General features: G+C 48.7%; 2 protein-coding genes across 5 annotated transcripts; one reads left to right on the forward strand and one right to left on the reverse strand.

Moving 5' to 3' along the window:
- Nucleotides 133-9,130, reverse strand: KIAA0907 (KIAA0907 ortholog). Of its 3 annotated transcripts, none has more exons than XM_021376639.1 (14): nt 8,998-9,130; nt 8,646-8,883; nt 7,726-7,854; nt 7,296-7,375; nt 7,151-7,203; nt 6,244-6,407; nt 5,708-5,919; nt 5,540-5,600; nt 4,886-4,943; nt 4,428-4,681; nt 3,769-3,927; nt 2,655-2,767; nt 2,367-2,458; nt 133-1,425 (listed from the first exon to the last, which is right to left on the reverse strand). In XM_021376639.1, the coding sequence occupies exons 1-14, from the start codon at nt 9,087-9,089 to the stop codon at nt 1,226-1,228; spliced, it is 1,905 nt and encodes a 634-aa protein (XP_021232314.1). In that variant the 5' UTR covers nt 9,090-9,130; the 3' UTR covers nt 133-1,225. The 3 variants fall into 3 exon arrangements, 2 of the variants coding, with proteins under 2 accessions (XP_021232314.1, XP_021232315.1); XR_002432748.1 differs by having other exon boundaries at nt 1,369-1,425; nt 2,655-2,739; XM_021376640.1 differs by having other exon boundaries at nt 1,287-2,458; nt 2,655-2,739.
- On the forward strand, nt 9,471-18,763 carry EFCAB12 (EF-hand calcium binding domain 12). 2 transcript variants are annotated; one of them, XM_021376633.1, is made up of 14 exons: nt 9,471-10,388; nt 10,608-10,669; nt 11,092-11,251; nt 11,410-11,666; nt 12,238-12,311; nt 12,782-12,852; nt 13,246-13,342; nt 13,979-14,261; nt 14,449-14,643; nt 15,149-15,302; nt 15,519-15,757; nt 15,875-16,088; nt 16,628-16,826; nt 16,933-18,763. In XM_021376633.1, the coding sequence occupies exons 1-14, from the start codon at nt 10,286-10,288 to the stop codon at nt 17,108-17,110; spliced, it is 2,286 nt and encodes a 761-aa protein (XP_021232308.1). In that variant the 5' UTR covers nt 9,471-10,285; the 3' UTR covers nt 17,111-18,763. The 2 variants fall into 2 exon arrangements, with proteins under 2 accessions (XP_021232308.1, XP_021232309.1); XM_021376634.1 differs by having other exon boundaries at nt 9,471-9,735.

The following is an 18,864-nucleotide window of genomic DNA, read 5'->3' on the forward strand; positions in this document are numbered from 1 at the left end:
CCCTCATTTTGTGGCCACGCCCACTCCCGCGTCACGTCCCGCCTTGGCCACGCCCCCCGCTCCCTTGGAATCGTTCCCGGACGCGAGGAGGAGTTGTTCCACCTCCCCCAAAGAAACCAGGCAAGCAGCAGAGCGTTTGTACATCGTTTATACATGTATTTATAATGAAAGCATGGCTCTAATTATTTACAAGACATAGGAAAGTCGGTATTTGTACAAAGGTGCCAGCCCCTGGAGCAGAGCGCTGCTGGGTTGGAGCTCTCCCTGCCGTTCCAGGAGCCCTGCCCTGCCACCAAAGCCCACGCTGTGGTTTGAGTCCGCAAGGAATTGATTCACGCTCCGTTCCCGTGCTTCCCAACGAGAGCGGTGCCCGGCGGCACAGCGCCGTGCTGCACCCAACCAGCTGCTGCCTTCCCCTCCTTGTTCGAGCACCGTGAAACAGAACGGGCGGAATCAAAGTGAGTAAAGAGAGGGGGAGAAGCTCGGGGAGCACGGAGAAGCGGCCCCGTGTGAACGGCTGAGCAGAATGAAAGAGGCAGGGAGCGCTGGAGGCGGGCGAGTAGCGGCAAGACGAACCCACTGAGGATCAATCCCCCCCCCCCCAGCCCTTGGCTGGAACCAGAAGTTGTGGGGTTAGACAAACCACATTGTAAAGAAAAAAAAACCCAATGTGGAGTTACAAGAGGAGAATGCTTAAAGTAAAAGCAAACGGTGAACTCCAAGAAACGCAATCCGGCAAATGTTTGTGAACCAGGGGGGGGTTGCTTTCCTTTGCTGAAAGTCCCAACACGGAACGCACAGTCACCATTAACTCAATGGGACCGCGAGCACGGGCTGGCAGCAGGAGCACGGGATAAAGTACAACACCAGATGCAGAGGGAAGTCAGCGTGGCTGACGCTTTCCATTTTTAAGTTACCCTGGAAAAATGGGAAACAGAGCGCCAGGCTTCTCTAGTTTCTCTTTCCAGCACCTCCCCCTCGGTACAAGGGACTGGCCCTGGCCAAATGCTATTTCAAATGTTTTTCATGGATGACAAATTCACTGCAGAAATAAAGAGTTTAAAAATAATGGAGCCCTTTCGAGGCGGAATACTGAACCTTTAGCTTCTGCAAATGTAAAAACAATGCATATTCGCAAAGTTCCTTTCGTATTATACATGCATTATTGCTAGAGGGGAAAAAAAAAAAAAAAAAAAGGAGATGAATGAAGACAGTTCTGTAGCTTTTACGGTGCCATCCAAAATGGCATCTGTTGTTTGGCTCGCTGTTGTGAGGAAGGATACTGGTATCCCAAGCTCCACCCCTGTGAAAAAGTACTTGCATTTTTATGGGCACCGTGTTCCTCCTCTTCGTCTGATGAATCTCCAGCATACGCCACCAATCCAAAGCCCTTCTCCGATGTTTTCATCTTCTTTGCTTGATGATCTAGGAGGGAAAACAGAACAATCCCCCCAGCCCCCGAGAAGGAAAAACAAAAACAGAGAGAGATAAAATGCCCCGAAACAAGTTAATAAAAAAAGATGTTAATTGTAAATCGTTAGTTGGACACCATTTTGAGGTCACAAGGCCAATGGTCATCCAAGGTCGAAGGCCACACGAAACAGCACCAGCAACAGCACATGTGATCCATCAGAACCATGTAAGAGAACAGAGAAAGAAAGAAAGAAACACACAAGAAAGGTGAAGTTAGCAAACGGGTCAAAGTGATGGCAATTTCACCGTTTTAGAGATCAACACGTACAGAAAAGTAGAATTTTTGCTCAAAAGAAAGCTAGCAGGAGAACAATCTCTGGGACCAATACTGCAGAAAAACTAAGGTTAAGCAAACTAACACGATGTACCTGCAGACCTGACCTGGAAGGCACTAAACTACGAGGAGAGTTAAAGTGATTCCACGTTTTACCAAGCTGCAAATACCCGGTGCGTGACAGCCCTATGAGAGGATGCCATCTAGTAACACTGCTGCTTGCAGGCAAGGCTGGCATGACTCGTGTCTGTAAATACACACCTGAACCACAACTGTCACTCACTGATACTCCTCAGTGCTGCTAGAGATAGCTGTACACAATGTAAAGCCACGTGACATCTGTTACAGAGCAATCCCATGAGATTCTGGGCTCCAGCTGTGGGTCAAAGCTCAGTCCTTCTGCCTTCACTTAATCACACCCTCAGCATTCACAGAGGTATTTCTTAAAGTTTTACGAGAAGCATCGTGTGCGTACAGCCACAGTGACTTTAGAACAGAGCAGTGACCTCCCTTTTACTGGATGCAGTAAAAAGGACACACCAAAAAAATATTCGATCTGAATGAGTGTTAAGAGCAGTGCAAACTCTGCTGACGAGCGTGTTCTATTCATTGCACTCACCATGGCTGCCTGGCAGAGACCCCACACCATTTCTTTCTTCAGATTCCGATTTCATCCCAGTGACAGGAAAAGCAGGTGGAGGCATCAACTGCCTGTTAGAACAAGTGCAAACCTTCGTTACCATCTATTTCAAGAGCGAGCAGAGTCAAAGACAACAGCAAACAAATCCAAAATGCAGTCCTCCTCGCCATTCACTTTTAGTTGGTCTCGTTGCACTCTTTAAAAATTCAGGACAGATGGGAACGTACAAAGGGAACAGCAAGCGCAACGCGCGGCTCCGTTCCGTACCTGTCCCTCTCTCTCTCCTTTCCTGAGGAACTTGCTGGCTTGGATCCGGCTCCATCGATTTCACTCTGACTGGAGAAGCCTGTACCTAAATTAGTCATATGAATGGGTCCATGCTATGAGCAGAAAAACACACGGCATTAGCAAATCTACAACTACAACATAAGCTACAGCTCCTTAATGATACTGATAGGAAACCCAACTTTTCAGAGTACATTGCCAACTACTAGAAGCAGCCACTAATCACCACTGTTAAACAAAATGCTTTTCTTTGCCCTAAAAATACTGAGGGTGAAGTTGTAAACAACATGCCTGAGCACCATGGCAGGAGTCACCTCAGCACCTCGTCCACCATCCCAGAACTCCAGGACAGCAAAGATAACTGCTCAGCTCATGGATTGACTTATTACCTGCTCAATTAGCTAATTCTGAATACTCTTAGAGGCCTCATTCCACAATAAACTCTGTTTGAGATATTAATATAAGATCTGACATACAGGCAGACCTTTATTTTCTCTAGACCAAGCTTTTATTGATGGGTTCTGCGTATGAGCATCTGCAGAACCTCCATTTTCTCACATAGAAGTCTGATGAAAAGCTCAGTTATTTTTTTAATTAAAATCAACTCTGTAATTTTTGCTGTCTAAAATGAGTAAGAATCACTCTCTTAAAGCTAAGGCTTCTATAAATCCTCCCAAGTGCCGCCTGCAAGGAAGGGAAATGGGAAAACATGGATGTTATTACCACTGTCCCTCCCTCTAAAGAAGCCCATCCAGAAGACCCACAATAAAGCAAAGAGGGAAAAAAAAACCCAAGTAATCTCACTTTCAACTAAGCAGTAACACGCTGTTGCCATCTCTTTGACCTGAATGCACTGCTGTTCCTCATGAAAAAGCACAGGTATGGAAAGCAAGTTGTCAATGCATCCAATAGATCAGCCTGAGCACAGTGCATCAGCTCAAAGAAACTGAAGCGTGGGCTCGACGTTCTGCAGTGATCACTGCTCCCTGCCAAAGGGCCTGCCTGAATTTTCTCAAATGACACTGTGCTAATACCCATCCCTCTCCAGCCAAGTTCCATTTTGTTGAATGAAGTAAAATTGCTGATTTTATTCCACCTGGTATCCCAGCAGTCCTGACTCCCTCTCGTCTGGCAGTTCCTCAGTGAAGCGCCTCTTTTGGCCTTGGGGATGGGCTTGCACTTGTGGCTGTGTACCAGTCGGCAAAGTTGATTTTACTGGGGCAGCAGCAGGAAGAAAAGGAGCGCTCAGTGGACTCTGGCATGCAGAAATTAAAAACAAATTAAGACAACGTTTCATATGGATTCATTATCATGCTGATAATTCCATGCACAGTTTCATACATAGGACCAGAAAACACAACCAGTTTCTCTTTGCAGAACCTAAGAGAGGCAGGAGGGAAATGCACCATTTAAAGACTGACTTATGGAATGCTCCCAGCTCAAAGAAATCATTGTCTGGAACTCAGAGTCCCTGTACTCACACTGACTATAGTAATGTTTTTTATAAATGGGTGACACCTCCCTGCAAGTACCCTGTATGTTAGCAGGGTATAACATGAAAAAAATGCATCCTGAAACAGCTGCAGAAAAAAATTAGCTTCTTGAACAGAAGCATCAAAGCAACAACCCCAGAAATTGCCTATGTATGCCCTAAAGAATTCTCCACCTGGAAGCACTTCAAGTATGTTACTGTTAGCAAAGAAACAGCTGAATAAGTTGGCAGCTATAAGGCAAATCCTTCATCTGTAGCAGTACCTGTCCAGTGCTGGCTGGAGGCTGTACTTGAGATATTGGATACTGTGTTGGCACAGGTGGAACTCCTGTAGGTAGTGTTGTTAAGACTCCTGGTGCCAAGGGCACAGCAGGTGGTACTATGCCTGGGACGCCATATGGAGGCTGAACTGGCTGCTGAGGAGGGGGAACGACAGGATAACCAGACTGATATCCATTGGAAGGGTAATACGATGGCTGAGAAGGTACGTTGTTTATAGTGGCAGGCTGTGCAAAGCCTGGAGGGAGAGGAGGAGGAAAAAAAGGGTCATCTTCAATGCAGGTAAGAGTCACAAAACAGAGAACTTAACTACCAAGCGTAAAAGAAACGGGACTTTCTGATACAAGGAGCTAACACAGAGACTACCACAAGTATAAAGGCATTCCACCAAACTGAGCTCCACAAAACACAGCTCCAAAGATTTCATTATTGCAAACGTTACCTGCTAAAGGTACGGCAGTAGTTATCTGGTTCACAAATCGAGAGTATTCAGCATGAACCTACAAAGGATGTTCAAAGATGAGAAAGTAAGCATCTCTTTCCTGTACTGCTCTCCTGCAGGCAAAGGGCGCCTGACTACGCATCCTCATAAAACCCTAAGGGGACTTGGACTACGGAACACACTGTACTCAAAGCCACAGCAATGATCCAAACATGGAAACTGAAGAAAATCAGGAATTCACAGAGCAAAGCCTACGAAAACCCTGGGGAGCAAGCCACTAGTCCTGCTGGTCTGGGTAACACATCTGTGTAAAACACAGGAAAGCCTTTCATGGCCTATAGGGCATGGCAAGTGAATTACTTTGTTAAAAACAGAACGCTTAAAGCATCTAAAAGCTCCCAGACATTTTACAGAACACACTTGGTAGCCCATATCCAAGCACAAATGCTAACATACAGACTCTGTCTCACTGGATTTTACTTTATTTTGAGGTCATGCATTCAAGTAACTAAGACTGAAAAATCAATTTTGGATGTGTGTGAGATTATAAACCTTCTTTTAGTGCCAAATTTTTAGGAGAAAGAGACTGTGTGCTTCTGGACGCTGTTTAAAGCTACACCAAGATAAGCTCTGAAATTGGTAAGAGCTACTCACAGTTTGCAGTAGATTTTCACACAGCTTTTTCGCAGCTGCTAATCCTTCTGGCTTTGGGTGACTGAAAACAAACAAAATTCATCAGCACAAACATTTCCACTGAGCTGGGGAGTTCTTCCACCAGCAACCTGCTGTCAAATCTTTGCGTTTTAAGGAGCCTCGTCATACCTGATGTAGATGTACATGGGTTCAAAAGCTTCTCTGCCTGATGCTGGTTCTATGCAACCTGAGCCTTTGCCACGAAGGAAGACTTTGGCACCTGTTTCAATCTGAATATGCTGCAAGTAGGAGCAACCAGGCCCTTCCACCTTCTCCTTCACGTTAAATGTAGGTACAGCATGTTCCAGACCAACAAATAATTTGTCCTGAACATAATGCATCTGTAAATGTAAAAGGAAAAGCTTATTATTTCACTCTTATAATTGTTCGTTTCACTCGAGGCCAGAAATCATCCTTCTACGACTGTCAGAACGTTCAGTGTTGGATGGCACAGTAGGCCCTCTGCTTTTCCCTACATAGGACTGCTCTCTCCATCCCTTTTCTTCTAGGAGATTACTGTCACCTGAGTCTCACTCTCCAGACTCAGTCTGATTAGTCCTCCAGTTCTCACAGCAGCTACACAAGCATTTTTTTTTTTTCAATAAATAGCACATGGCGTGCACACTTTGTAACCAGCAAATGAGAGTCACAAACCAGTCACTCACCCCTGACTGGAATGGAGGTTTCTGACCAACTGCTGGAGACATCTGGGCGATGGGGGCTGGCTGGTGGTAGACAGTCACTGTAGCTCCATTGAACGTTGGACTAGAACCTGTGGCAGCCTTCACTACTCCATTAGTAATGATCTCTTTAATACGATTAACAGCTCCTAGTTGGCAGGATAGGAAATCCATTCGTATTTCAGCAGAGGGAAGTTACTAACAGACCCTAGTGCTCCCCACAAAAGAATCTGTGCTGATGGGATAGTCACACAAATATTGATCTTTTGGTAAACCCAGCAGACACAATTCACCACGCCAGCATTACAAGAGATGTCCTCGTGTCTGACTGAGGATTAAAAAAACGACAGAAACATTTTTAACCCCGCACAGAATTTACATCTGCATGAATAAGCAAGCTAAAAAACGCTTGCTGGTTGCAGAAGGTCAATATAAGAGGGCAGCTCTAAGGTTCACTTGGGAACACAAGTAAATGCCTCCAGCTTCTGCATGGAAAAGGAACTTGGTTGTGAGAAACCGCTCTGCCGCTGTATCCTGATACGTGAATGAGCTGTTATTTCCTGCTGTTAAGCAGGCCATGGTACTAATGGGAGTTAACAGACATCTTGGTGGTCAGACAGCCACTGGTACCATGAATACAATGCAGACTGACTGGCCAGCCCCCCCAGGAACGTGAGTACCTCACTATTAAATGATTGTTAACTTCCTTCTGCCTACTTCCTTCAGGGTTCACAAACCGGATACAGAAGCACCGGTGCTCTCACATTACACAACAACACAGATTATTAACAGCACAAATCCTTCTCAGTCCCAACAAAACCCATTGGTATTGCCACATTGTCTGAACACTGCAAACAATGAGAGTCAGAAGCAGAATGCTTGGCACACTTACTGTCAACCAGCTCCCTGGTCTGACCCTGGACATGAAGATACAAAGGGCGATCTCTAGGAAGAAAACATCAAACATCCCATGACATCAGAGTGAGAGAACCTCATTACTGAAACCCCCAGTTACAAAAGAAAGCAGAAATACAAACCCAGGTCCCACTTTTGCTTTCTCCTCTGCAGTCATGAACCTCCCTCGAGTAGAGACGGCCGCCCCGCTCAGCCGACTTATCTACAAGCAATTAAGAAAACAGCAACAAGTTTACTGATAACAAGCAGAACACACACACCACAATAAAGTGGTTTAAGTTAAGTTGTTTTATAAAGAGACCAGAAAACACTGCTAAGACAGTAAGAGAATGAATAGTGCCTGCTAAAGAACACTGGCTGTGCTACCTTACCTCACCATACAATGTGGAACAAACCAACAAACGACTAAACAAAGCATCTCAGAAAGCACCACGTTTTTGTAATAGGAAACAACCACTCTAGATACTTCATTGCAAACCCTTTTAGCCTTACAAAGAAACGTGGGTCTTGAGCTGCCAAGCCAAACAAAGCAGATGGAACCCCTGCACGTACCTCATCCTGGGTCTGCCCTCTCGTCAGGAGGTTTCTGCACGTGAGGGGCACGTCGTTGATTTCCACCTCTGCCACCACAAGGTCATCTTTGCTTTTACTTGTGGCTGGGCCTTTCCCCAGAGCCTGCAGCTTCAAAAACAACCATTGCAAAGCCCGGTGGTTGGAAAACTGAGATAAACTGAGTAACAAGCAAATAGAGCCTAGAAGCCCGGGGGGGGGAGGAGGTGGGGGAGTGAACAGCCTTTTCATTTTCCTGTTACACCTGTTGAACCCCAAAATCTTTAAAGTTATTCACAGGAAGTACTTTGGAACGACTACTTAATAGTTTACCACTGCACAGCCTGAAACTCAAATGATAAATACTATCAGCATTATTCTCAGGACGTTTTGGTGTAATAATTAGTTAGTACTTCTGCTCTGTAAATGGAGAAACAGACGTAGTGATAAGCACCAACACTGCACCAACGGAAACCACGGCGTCTTACACTTGGACTGCCACTCCTGACCAACACTCAGCTCCCAGAGGAGCGCTCACTACTGCACCTCACGTTCAGAAAGCTGCAAGAACTGCTTTCCATACACAGACAGCAGAGATCCATCTCTGGTGACTGCACGGCGGGGCACATTTGCCGCTCTTTCGTATTACCCGTAAATAACTCCAGTGTCAGAAACACAACACTTTTTCAGGCCGCTTCAAATGTCAAGTTCTTAGAATAGGCAGCTGTGCCACCCTCCTCTATCAGACTGAATACATAAATAACTTTCCCCGTTGTTTCCTTACGCCTCGCTCTGCCTTTCCCCCGTGTTCCCAAAAGCGATTTGGGAAAACCGCGGGCCGGGCCGGGCCGGGCCGGGCCGGGCCGGGATATTGCCCCGCTCCCTCCCCCCCGGGCCCGGCGCTTCCCCCGCCCCTCGCCCACCTTGTCTGCCGTGCTGGGCGCCGGCTTCAGCTTCCCTTTGGCCATTAACATCGCGTTGATCTTCGCGGCCACGGCCGCGGCCGCATCCAAGGCCCCCGACGGAGCCGCGGAGCTCTCGGAGACCCCCACGGCGGGGCCGCCATCTCCGCCGCCGGGGAAGGGCCGCCCGGGCAGCGGGGCCGCCCCAGAGAGAAGGAAGGCGGGGGCCGGGCCGGGCTGATCCCATTTGCTGCGCCGCCTGCAAGCGGAGAGACCTCAGTCCCCGCCCGCTGGAAGCCCAGAGCCCGCCGCGCCCCGGAACCGCCGCCCCGAGGCCCTCCCCCGCCGCGACACCCGCAGCCCCCGGCCTCACCCGCCCGCGGCCCCAACGTCGCGCTGCCCGCCACCTCCCGCTGACATGGCTCCGACCCGGCTCCACCGCCTCCGCGCGAGCTGCAGCGTCATTTCCGGCCAACGGGCAGCGCCGCCACGCCCCTTCCGGCCGTCACCATAACGACGGCGCACGCTCGGCACCTCACGGCTGCTGTCCCGCCAGACGGACCAGGCCCAGCACGGACAGACGGGCGGGATAGGCCGAGAACCGACAGCGGGCAAGCGAGGAGGAGCGGGGCGGGACCAGGACCGTGGTTGTCCGAGCGGACCGCCCACTTCAGGGCTACGAACGCGGCCGAGCCGTGCTCAGGTCCGGCCGAGGCGATGAGGGGGGGCGAAGGAGGAGGACGGGCATCAGCAGTGACGTCACCGGCAACGGAGGACGCAGGCGCCCGCTGGGCACGCTCACGCATGCGCGCTCTTCACTGCCGCTGGTACAAGGCCCCGCCTGCGGGCGAGCTGCGCATGCGCACTGTCTCCTTCCTGTCCACTCGCAGCACGTTTCCCGCCCAGCGCTGTTCCCTGACCCGCCTCAGCCGCCCTCACACCTCTCGGTTCCCTATCTGCTGTTTCCTACCGTCTTTACTTTCTCTTTGGGTGTGACGAAATGCCCTCGATTCGGTTTATGAAGGCTTCAGGTGTCATCCGACCCTCTGGGACAGACCACGGCATTCTTCCAGAGTCATGGACGCAATTAGACTGCGTGCCACTCAGAGCTGTAATTAAGGCTTTATTATTTCCCAGACTTTTTAAGCAGAGCAGCACAGGACTTCAATAATCAGAATCAGCATAGCACAGATCTTTATAAGTAACATGGCTTATAGTGACACAGTGTGCCCTCAGCGCCCGGACCAGGCCAAATCCGAACGCTGCTCGCTATGAAGGCCATAATCTGGTCTGAGAACACACACAAAGAAAACGTGTCGCTCATTCCATCCTCAGAGGCGCCCCTGACTGCGGGGATTTCTGTTGGCTGCAGCTCCAGCCCACAGCCCATCTTACATCATAGAGACGGACACCTCTACATCACAGTGGCGGCTCAGGCCCAGCTCAGCGCCTCCTGGCAGTCTCAGAGACCAGAGGCTCTGGTTGCTCTCGCATCCAGTTTTCTCTAGAGGACACAAGAAGTCTCTTGTACCTCAGAGAACAAAGGAGGAGAGAGCTGTTTGGTGAAGGACAGAGAAGGGTACAGAAAGGGAGTGTTTCCTAGTAGGAAACACCAGGAAGCTTTCGCTCTTTAGCTTCACGTGCTCACCTGAAGCAAGAGCATGGTCAGCCTGCAAGAGCTGATCACTAACACTGAGCGCTGCAGTGAGACTGATGGTTGCAGCACAGTCACGTTCCCCACTCTCAAGAAGCTTTCCATCAATGGTAAGGCATTTGAGACCACTCAGGAGATCTGTTCGCTCCTGAGCTGCATACCTCTCCCAGTACTCTTGGTCTGAAGCCCGTCCAAAATCCAGCCACTGTCATGGATGAACTTATCCCAGGAGCTGTGGTAGATCACACTTGCCTTCTTGCTTTAGAAACGAGCTAACAGGCTGTGAACTTGCTGACTTAAAGCGTGCTGTGTCTTCTCTTGCATTGCAGATGTCACTACCATTTGGAGCAGTGTGTTCAAGCGCGTTCAGCAACTGCTCCTGCTGGCAAAGGTGGGACTGCACCCTACCCCTGCCCTTGCCCAGTGGCTGCAATAGCCCTGGCAGCCCTGGGCCAGCAAGTGCCCTTGCTCTTCCACGTACAGATGTGCCAAAGACCCCTTTCTTCAATCACTGAAAATATTATAATAGTTAAAAATACAGTGCTGATATACCTATGTCAAATACAATAATACAAATAATAGCATCCTAAAGTATTCAGAATTTGCTTCTCTGTTCCTTGCTCCCAGAGCAGAGAGCACACACACAACTGGAGATGCTTGGAGAGCAAAGGAAAGGGAAAGAATGTGTCCCGAGTACACGGTCTTTTCCGGCTCCCCCATCTCAGTGTTCTGCATTAGGAATGGGCAAGCCATGGGACACCCCTCTGCAAGCTGCCACAAGTCCTCACTCTGTCCTTCTCTTTCTTGTTCCAGCCTCCGGCTGTCAGCATAACGGGACTGGGGACATTTTATATTCAAAAATGGCAAGCTCTTGAGGATGGCAAGACGCTCACGTTTCAGAGACCACTGTTTTCACTGTCCGAGGCTGTTGCACAGATTCGTGATCTCGGATACCCTCGTATACTGTTGCCTGGTAAGAAGACTACTAAAGGAAAAATTTTGCTCAGTTATCCCAATTAGCAGTCCTTGGTGGTTAAGACAGCACTCTAGCAGTACGCTTAAACTGGAAGCTGCTGACGCTTTATTTGCTCAGCTGCTGTGCGAGTCAGTCATCTTGTTCCTCTTTTCCAGATGATGCTGAGAAAGTGGTGCTGAACTGTGAGACCATACGCTTGCACACACCCTATTCTCAGCAAACAGTGCAGGACTGTCTGTTGGAGACCTTGCAGTATTTCTACCACGTCCTAACAAATGGAGAAGATGCAGACTTCACATTAAAGGACATCGGCACTCTTGCTATCCGAGGGGATCAAGTGGAAATGACATTTTGTGAAGACTTTTTACTGCGTCTCAACAAGTCTACACACGTGGCACAAAAGCTTTTCAGTGTAAGTGCATTGTTTTTCCTGCGCTACTTACAGCAAGTTTGAAGTTCTGTACAAAGCCAGGGAACCAAGGCCTGCTGCCAGCGGTGACATGCCAGGCCATTGGAGCTAGGCATGCAGCAGTGAAAGCTTTCTCTTCGTTCTTCCATGTATTTGCTGTAGTTCAGAGGTGCTGGGAACGAACACAGTCCTATTTTTGCTGGGCAAGACATAGCCCTGGAAAAGCCCCACCACAAACAGAAAAAAGGCCAAAGCAATGGCGAGGCCAGTGATGTTTGATGATGGAAGTAGCAGCCAGAAACCCGGGCTCATAACAGGCCTTCCGTTGTTTGCTCCATTGCCTTGTTCAATGGTAAACAAGTGGTCAGTCTCCTGGCTGAGCTGTCCTTGCAATAAGCCTGGCAACACTCCTCATCCTAACAGAATATATGCTGTGCAGCTTGCTTTGGCAAGAGGCTGAAGCACTTGTCAAGAAGTTTGCTGAAGGCAGTGAATTCTTAGACATTTAGAAAGGCCTTTGTGAGCAGTGAGATTCTTTCCTTGGAGTCACGTCAGGTGTTTCTGTCACTTGCAGAAAGGATGGGTCATCTCAGACAAAGAAACTGCTCTCCTGCCAAGCCATTTTGGCCGTGTCCACCTGTTGCCAGAGTGAGTATATTTGTTCCTGCAGACCTTGTCTGGGCAAGTTTGGGTGTGCTCAGCTGTGCTCTTTCTAATTACTGTTTAGCAGTTCATTTCTTCCTCGCTTTTGCTTAGCTTGGACTTAACGCATCCTCAGTTCCTGACTGTGCTCTGTGTTTCACCATTCCTCCAATCAGAGGGAACTGGTTTGCTCTGCAGAGACCTTTAGGCAACGCTCCTAATGTTTCCTCTGCTTCTTCTCTTTTCTGTGCTTGAGACTGCCAAAATGTTGAACAAAAGTTAGATCCAATTGCTTCTGTTGTTTTCAATACAACAAGGAAAGCATCTCTCAGAACGTGGAACAAAAGTAGCTGTATGCATGTCCTCTGCCCGCGATGTTTCCATGTTTGTTGTGAAAGTCTCATCAATCACAGTACCTGGCACTGATCTGGCAAAGGAGCCCTTTTCACAGAACGGTGCCTTCTTCCTATTTCCAGGTTTGAGATCAAGGCAGTACCTCAAGTTCCCAAGAATTCACTACCAAAGGAAAAGCTGCTTGAAAGAAAAGGTAATGTTAACGAGTGATCCTTGATAAGAGGTTTGTGCTTCTCCCCGTTGGCCTTCCTAGCGGGTGCTTAGGGCTCGTGGTACGATGAGATGCCTGCGACAGCGGGGGCACTCTGTGTGCCTCTGTCTACAGCTCCTGGTAAACCTCAAGAGACACATTTTGAACAAGATGGGACATGTTTTCCGCCTGCATTCCTCACCCTAGAGTGCATCTCGTCCACTTCATGAGTTTGTGCTGGAGGGAGTGAACTTTTAGGAAGTCCAGCACTGGGAATAACAAACTCTGTCTCGAGTTCTGGGAGGACAGGGGATCAGAATACCCCTTGAAATAAGCATGCAGTTATGCAGATCTGTGCCTCCTGTTCTGAGAGGCTTTCTCCTTTTCTTTTTACAGAGTCTTTTCTCCGCAAGCTACTCAGACTGCGAAGGACCCTTTCTCCAAGCTCATTAATCATGGCTGAGATAAACGAAGAAGAGGAGCCTGCTGGCAGGTGATACTCGTCAAGGATTTGAGTAGAGTGGACTTTTGCTCTTGTGCCTGTGTGATACTGACATTGATGCTGCTCTTTTGGCAAAATGACATTCCGATCAACCTGTCCCAAGGAGGCAGAGCAGCACGTCTGTGCTGCTTCTTCATGCTTCCTTTAGTTCCTGAAAAGACAGGAACCTGAAAGTTCCTGTCTCTGGCTTTTCAGGAACTGAAATGCTGGGCACAAGATTAGGCTTCATCGCTCTTCTCACTAGCCCATCTTCTCTGCCAAAGCAATGCTCCCCAGTAACAACCCCTTTTCCTTCACTAAGTAACACAGTATTTGAGACTGCATCACAGTTCTCAATGTGGTGGCCAGGAAGGGGGGATATCAGCGTTGCCTGTCATTGCACAGGACGCAGTTCCTCGCTCCATCAAAAGGGACAAAGAGCTGTGTGCCCTGAGCTTTCCTTAGAGAAAATCCTCTTTTCCGTGGTGGCAGATCTGAGCATTACAGCTCAGTGCCGTTAACCCCATCTGCTTGATGGGAAAACAGTTGTGTGAAGAGACCTTGTCCTGCTGAGGAAGAGGACAGAACTGGATGGAGAAGAATCTCCTCCTGCACTCAGACCAACTCACCCTGGTCTGTTTTTTTTAGCCCGCTCCCACAAATGCCAGGCACAGAAGGAAGGCAGGACCAAGCTACTCCTAGCTTTGCAGCGGTCACTTCTCATCCTGAAGCTGATCCACAAAACCTGTCGGCTTGGATCTGGGAGAGGAAGCAATTCATTTCTCAGCTAGAAAGATTTGCAGACATTGAAAAATGGCTGAGAAATAAGTCTCCCCGGAGCAACGTGGAAGAGAGAGTCTGGGAACGCATAAAGTCACGGAGAGCAGACAGAAGGGCTGAAGCCAAAGCAGCCATGACTGACAGCCTGGGCGTAAGCAGACATTGTGTTCCTTCAGCCTTGGGATCACTGCACTGCATCTTTTGTGGTCCTGCTGCAGCCGCAGCATCTACTGCTTAATCAGTAGCGTGATGCTGCTCTATCCCAGCCACTTCCACATCTCCTGGCATGGTGATTCTGGGCAATGGAGATGTCAGGGTATTTTCGAATTCCTTTTCAGGACTCAACACCAGCCAGCAGCCAGCCTCAGAAGAAGGACGAAATTCCCCCTCTTTGCATACCATATCCCCAGGCTCTCATCACACTGCATAACCTCCTGCGCAAACGGAAGACGACGCTGGTGAATGTCTTCAAGAAGGCTGGCATGGAAGGCAGAAATATCAAGAGAGCAGACTTCATTAAAATCATCAAGCAGGTATGGAGGGCACAGGAAAGTAATGAGCTGCTGCAACTCCACCTTCTCTTCCTGTGATCCGACCCAGAGCCTTTTCGTACATGTTCACACAGCACAGCTCATGCTGACCCTCACTTTCCACAGGCTGCAGTGGTACAGAGCTGTCAAAAGCACATTCAGATCTGTTAGGGCTTAGCAGTTCAGACGCTTTCTGATAGTCTGGCCCATGACAAAACATATTCCTGATACCCAGAGGGCTGGGAATTTTAGCACAGTAAAAGCAGAGAGCTCAGCAGAGCTAGCGGTTGGCAACCCTGCCTGTGGCAGGAGGGTTGGAACTCAGTGATCCCTGAGGTCCCTTCCAATCCAAGCCATTCTATGATTCAGAGGAGAGGACAGCAGCAGAGCAGTCCATTTGTCAGTGTTTGGTAACCCCACGTAAAGCTCACCAGGTGGCCTCCTGCTCTGGGGACAGCCTTGTTGGTTTTTTATTGACCATACCGTCGTTTTCTGTTTTGATTATTAGACAAACATTCCCATCAGCGAACAGGATCTGGAGGATGTGATCATCTTCTTGACTGCCTCTAATCGTGGGAAATACACGACTATCGAAAAGCTGATGGAATGTCAAAAGGAGTGGCTGGAAAGAAAGAAAAAAGAATCCGGAGAGACCAAAAGAGGTAAGAGGAGAACACTGGGCTGGGAGACTCTCTCTGTATCTTTTCAGACTATGGAATGTTTCCATGAGATGCATCTGTTGGGCGCTCCAATGCACAAAATGCCAAACTCCTTTGCCTTATAAGCATTGGTCAGTCCTGACGTTTCTTTCTGCTACTGTCTAACACGGTTTCTCTGGGCTTTCTTGTTTTTTGGGGGGACTTTTTGAACTCTCCCAGGTGCACAGACTGAGCTCCATAAAGCCATATGCAAAACTGCCACATCTCCACCTTCTGCTGGGGACAAAGCCAAAGGGATGGATCCTACCAAGCCCAAAGTGAAGTTAACACCCTTGGAAGTTCCCCCGGTCCCTGCTGAGCCAGGGCAAGGACATCAAACAGACGATAGAATGCGAGACATTACAAAACCATCTGGAGACAGGACACAAAAAACTGTCAAGAGACCGGAGATGAAGAAGGTACTGTTCATGTGGCAACCTTTTTGAGATGAATCCCTGTCTGGAGCTTCTCTGAAAAGAATGGAGCAACTCTGGTGCTGCTCTGAGTGCTAATCAAGGCCATTCTTTTGCTTACAGGACAAGGACAGCCCAACAGAATGGAAAGAAACGTCTCAGCTGGGGAGATCTGGGGAGCTACCTGTTGACGAGCACTGCTTCCCATCAACTGCAGGCAGTGACAAAGGAGCGCTGGTCGACCAGTACCGCAGGAAGGTGGCTGTGAGTTACCTGAATTCCTCCAAGCTGTGCAAAGAACGCGGCATTCATCTCACCGAGCCAGTGCTGCAGAAAGGTAATGCAACCTCCAGGGCCTGAGATGAATCTGACGAGCTCGTCTCTTCCCCAACCCGGAAGCATGAGGAATGTACAGGGCAGGGAGCTGCTTTTGGAGCATACTCACAGCCCTTGGAGGACTGGTTAGGATCAGGAATCCCATCAGCGTGGAGAGAGCTCCACAGAGTGCCAGTCAATCAGGGCCATGACCCTTTCCCCTGGGCTGGTAGGCAGGTTCAGCTAAGAGTACAGACGATGTGGCAAGCTCGTGGTAGTGGTGCAGGGAAGGCAAAACTGGAAAGTTGGGCCCCGGTCCATGGTCAGGCACAGCCATGGCTCTGGCTGAGTTGAAGTCTCAGCTGAAACAGGGCTCCTGAGCCCAGGGCAGAGAGTGCTGGCAGAAGCCCCACACAAAGCTGCTTAGGGCCACTGAGGCTACTCAGCACATGAAGGGCCATCATCACACCTTCCTCCCTTACGTAGTAGCTGTAACCCATCTGGGGCAGTATCACAGACGTAAACCAGGGGTGACCTGGATTGGATGTGCTTTGCCAACAGGCCTGCTGCACCCAGGAGACAAAATCATCAGAGATGGGCAGCGCCTGAGGAAGATCAGGCAGCCTGGAGGATACTACAACATAGGACTTGCTGATACGTCCTCACCTGTGAGCACATCCAGATCATCAAAAGGTGCAGCTGGAAACCTGGGCAAAGAGGCAAAAAACAAGATGGCTTCAGAGGAGTTTTGCCGTTACTAGTAAGAGTGGTCATATTGCCTAGAAGTTTGTTCGTAAAACATGCTTTATTCCTTCTTGAGAATAAGAAGGAATTTATTTTTCTTTTTTTCCTTTTTTTCTTCCCAGCTCTCATCAGAGGAATCAGAAAGAAAAGAGGAATAAGGAATTAAGAAATGACAACATGTTCTGGCCAGGTCACCTTCTGGACAAGTTGCGCCTCTGCATTCCAGAAGAGGAGACCAACAGGGCACATCCCTTGTTCAGCTGCGTTCGCCCAACCCGGCCCACGTACAACCGTGTCTAAAACCACAACCAGCGCCAGCCCATCTGTGAGACATGGTCTGTGGCCACCAAAGATGCAGCATCCAAGACTCATTCCACCTGAAGGTCTTCCCCCAGCAGCGCAAGTTGCGTGCAGAACATCGCGATTCATCGTCAGCTCAAGGGATCTGAGCCGTTCTGATGAAGAAAGCATAAACACATAGAATGGCCTGAGCTGGAATGGACCCGCAGGAGTCATCTAGTCCAACACCTCAAACCCGAATAAAAAACATCATTCATTCTATTCGCAGGACTACTTGCATTCTGTGAGTGGAGAAACAGACGTAGCAATATGCACCAACACTGCGCCAATGGAAACCACGGCGTCTTACACTTGGACTGCCACTCCTGACCAACGCTCAGCTCCCAGAGGAGCGCTCACTACTGCACCTCACGTTCAGAAAGCTGCAAGAACTGCTTTCCATACACAGACAGCAGAGAGCCATCTCTGGTGACTGCACAGCAGAGCACATTTGCCGCTCTTTCGTATTAGCTATGAATAACTCCCGTGAGAAAACCACTACTCATTTTCAGACCATTTTAAATTACCAGGAGGGTAATGGAAAGGCCAGGTGCATGGCACACTAAATCTGACAAGCTCCTGTCTCTTCCCATGCCCAGCAGCATGAGCTCTGTACAGAGCAAGGAGCTGCAGACAGAGAGTGCTGGCAGCCCTTGGAGGGCCGTGGCAGGGCTGATTCTCTCTGCACATTTGTGACGTGTGGAATCAAACTCTACAACCCACGTAAGGTTATAAAGTGGGTATGTCTATTACGGCGCTGGGAAGCACTGGAGATGTTCCCACCATGAGCGCTTCAAAGATGACACAATTCAGAGTGCGTGATATTTCCCCAGATAGAACATATTCGTCAATTACGCGTGAGACAATTAACATACACACGCCTATCTCAGGTAGTGAGTTATGAGGTCTCCAGTCCTCCAGCATCACGTCCTTTTAGCATCACGTCAATCCAACCAGCAGCCTTTTACTTCATCCAGGGGTCTTCCTCGCTCATCCTCTTGATGAACTTTCTTCATTGACGCGTGCTCAGTAAGAGAACGCCTATTATAAGTACTTTATAAGTACCAAAATCGTAACATTTGCTCACTCAGCACTCAACCATTATTTCTGGACATGATTTGGACATATTTGGATAGAGATAAGTTTGGCAACCTGTCTTTAAATGACAGATGTATATATAAGGAGGATAGAGGGGAGTATCTTGATGCATGCCTATTGCATCCCACCCTAATCCCAGAGTGAGACAGTTCGGCCTCGTGTGGAGGCCCTGGCCTCTTTGATGTTTGATAAACCTGCTTTGCTTTTGCTGAGGGTCTCTTATTAAAACAGCACAGCCTCACAGCGTGCTTTCTAGTCTGCCTTGCTATGCCCACACTATTTGCAACGTTTAAAACGACTGCAGTTTTGCAAGCTAGAACTCATCACGTAATTCAACAACTATATTTCTAAAATACGCTACTAAAATATACGGTGTTTCTACTTTTTTCAAATCAGCTATTTCTAGGGACGAGTTACGAAACGCACCGTGCTCTACTTCTTCAGCTCAATTTAAATGGGGAAACGCCGTGCTGGAAACCCAGCAGGAATAAAGAAAAGCCGCCCCATGTTTTTCTACCCGAAGTTCACAACTTAACTTTCCTTTAGAGCTTTAGAGCTAAAAAAAATAAATAAATAAAATCAACGTCACTCAGGCGAGCATTGGCGGGAAACGGCGC

The sequence above is a fragment of the Numida meleagris genome, chromosome 24 (genome assembly GCF_002078875.1).
Source record: "Numida meleagris isolate 19003 breed g44 Domestic line chromosome 24, NumMel1.0, whole genome shotgun sequence".
NCBI classification, from domain to species: Eukaryota; Metazoa; Chordata; class Aves; order Galliformes; family Numididae; genus Numida; species Numida meleagris.

Excerpts from the sequence above, each read along its gene's own strand:
- KIAA0907 (XM_021376639.1), bottom strand. The coding sequence starts at position 9,089 with ATGACGCTGCAGCTCGCGCGGAGGCGGTGGAGCCGGGTCGGAGCCATG. Across the intron at positions 2,768-3,768 it reads CAGGACTGCTGGGATACCAG|CATGGACCCATTCATATGAC; the intron begins GTGGAATAAAAT and ends TTCTGCTCATAG. Across the intron at positions 1,426-2,366 it reads GTCTCTGCCAGGCAGCCATG|ATCATCAAGCAAAGAAGATG; the intron begins GTGAGTGCAATG and ends TTTCCCTCCTAG.
- EFCAB12 (XM_021376633.1), top strand. The coding sequence starts at position 10,286 with ATGGTCAGCCTGCAAGAGCTGATCACTAACACTGAGCGCTGCAGTGAG. Across the intron at positions 10,389-10,607 it reads CAAGAAGCTTTCCATCAATG|ATGTCACTACCATTTGGAGC; the intron begins GTAAGGCATTTG and ends CTTGCATTGCAG. Across the intron at positions 16,827-16,932 it reads GAGGAGTTTTGCCGTTACTA|CTCTCATCAGAGGAATCAGA; the intron begins GTAAGAGTGGTC and ends TTTTCTTCCCAG.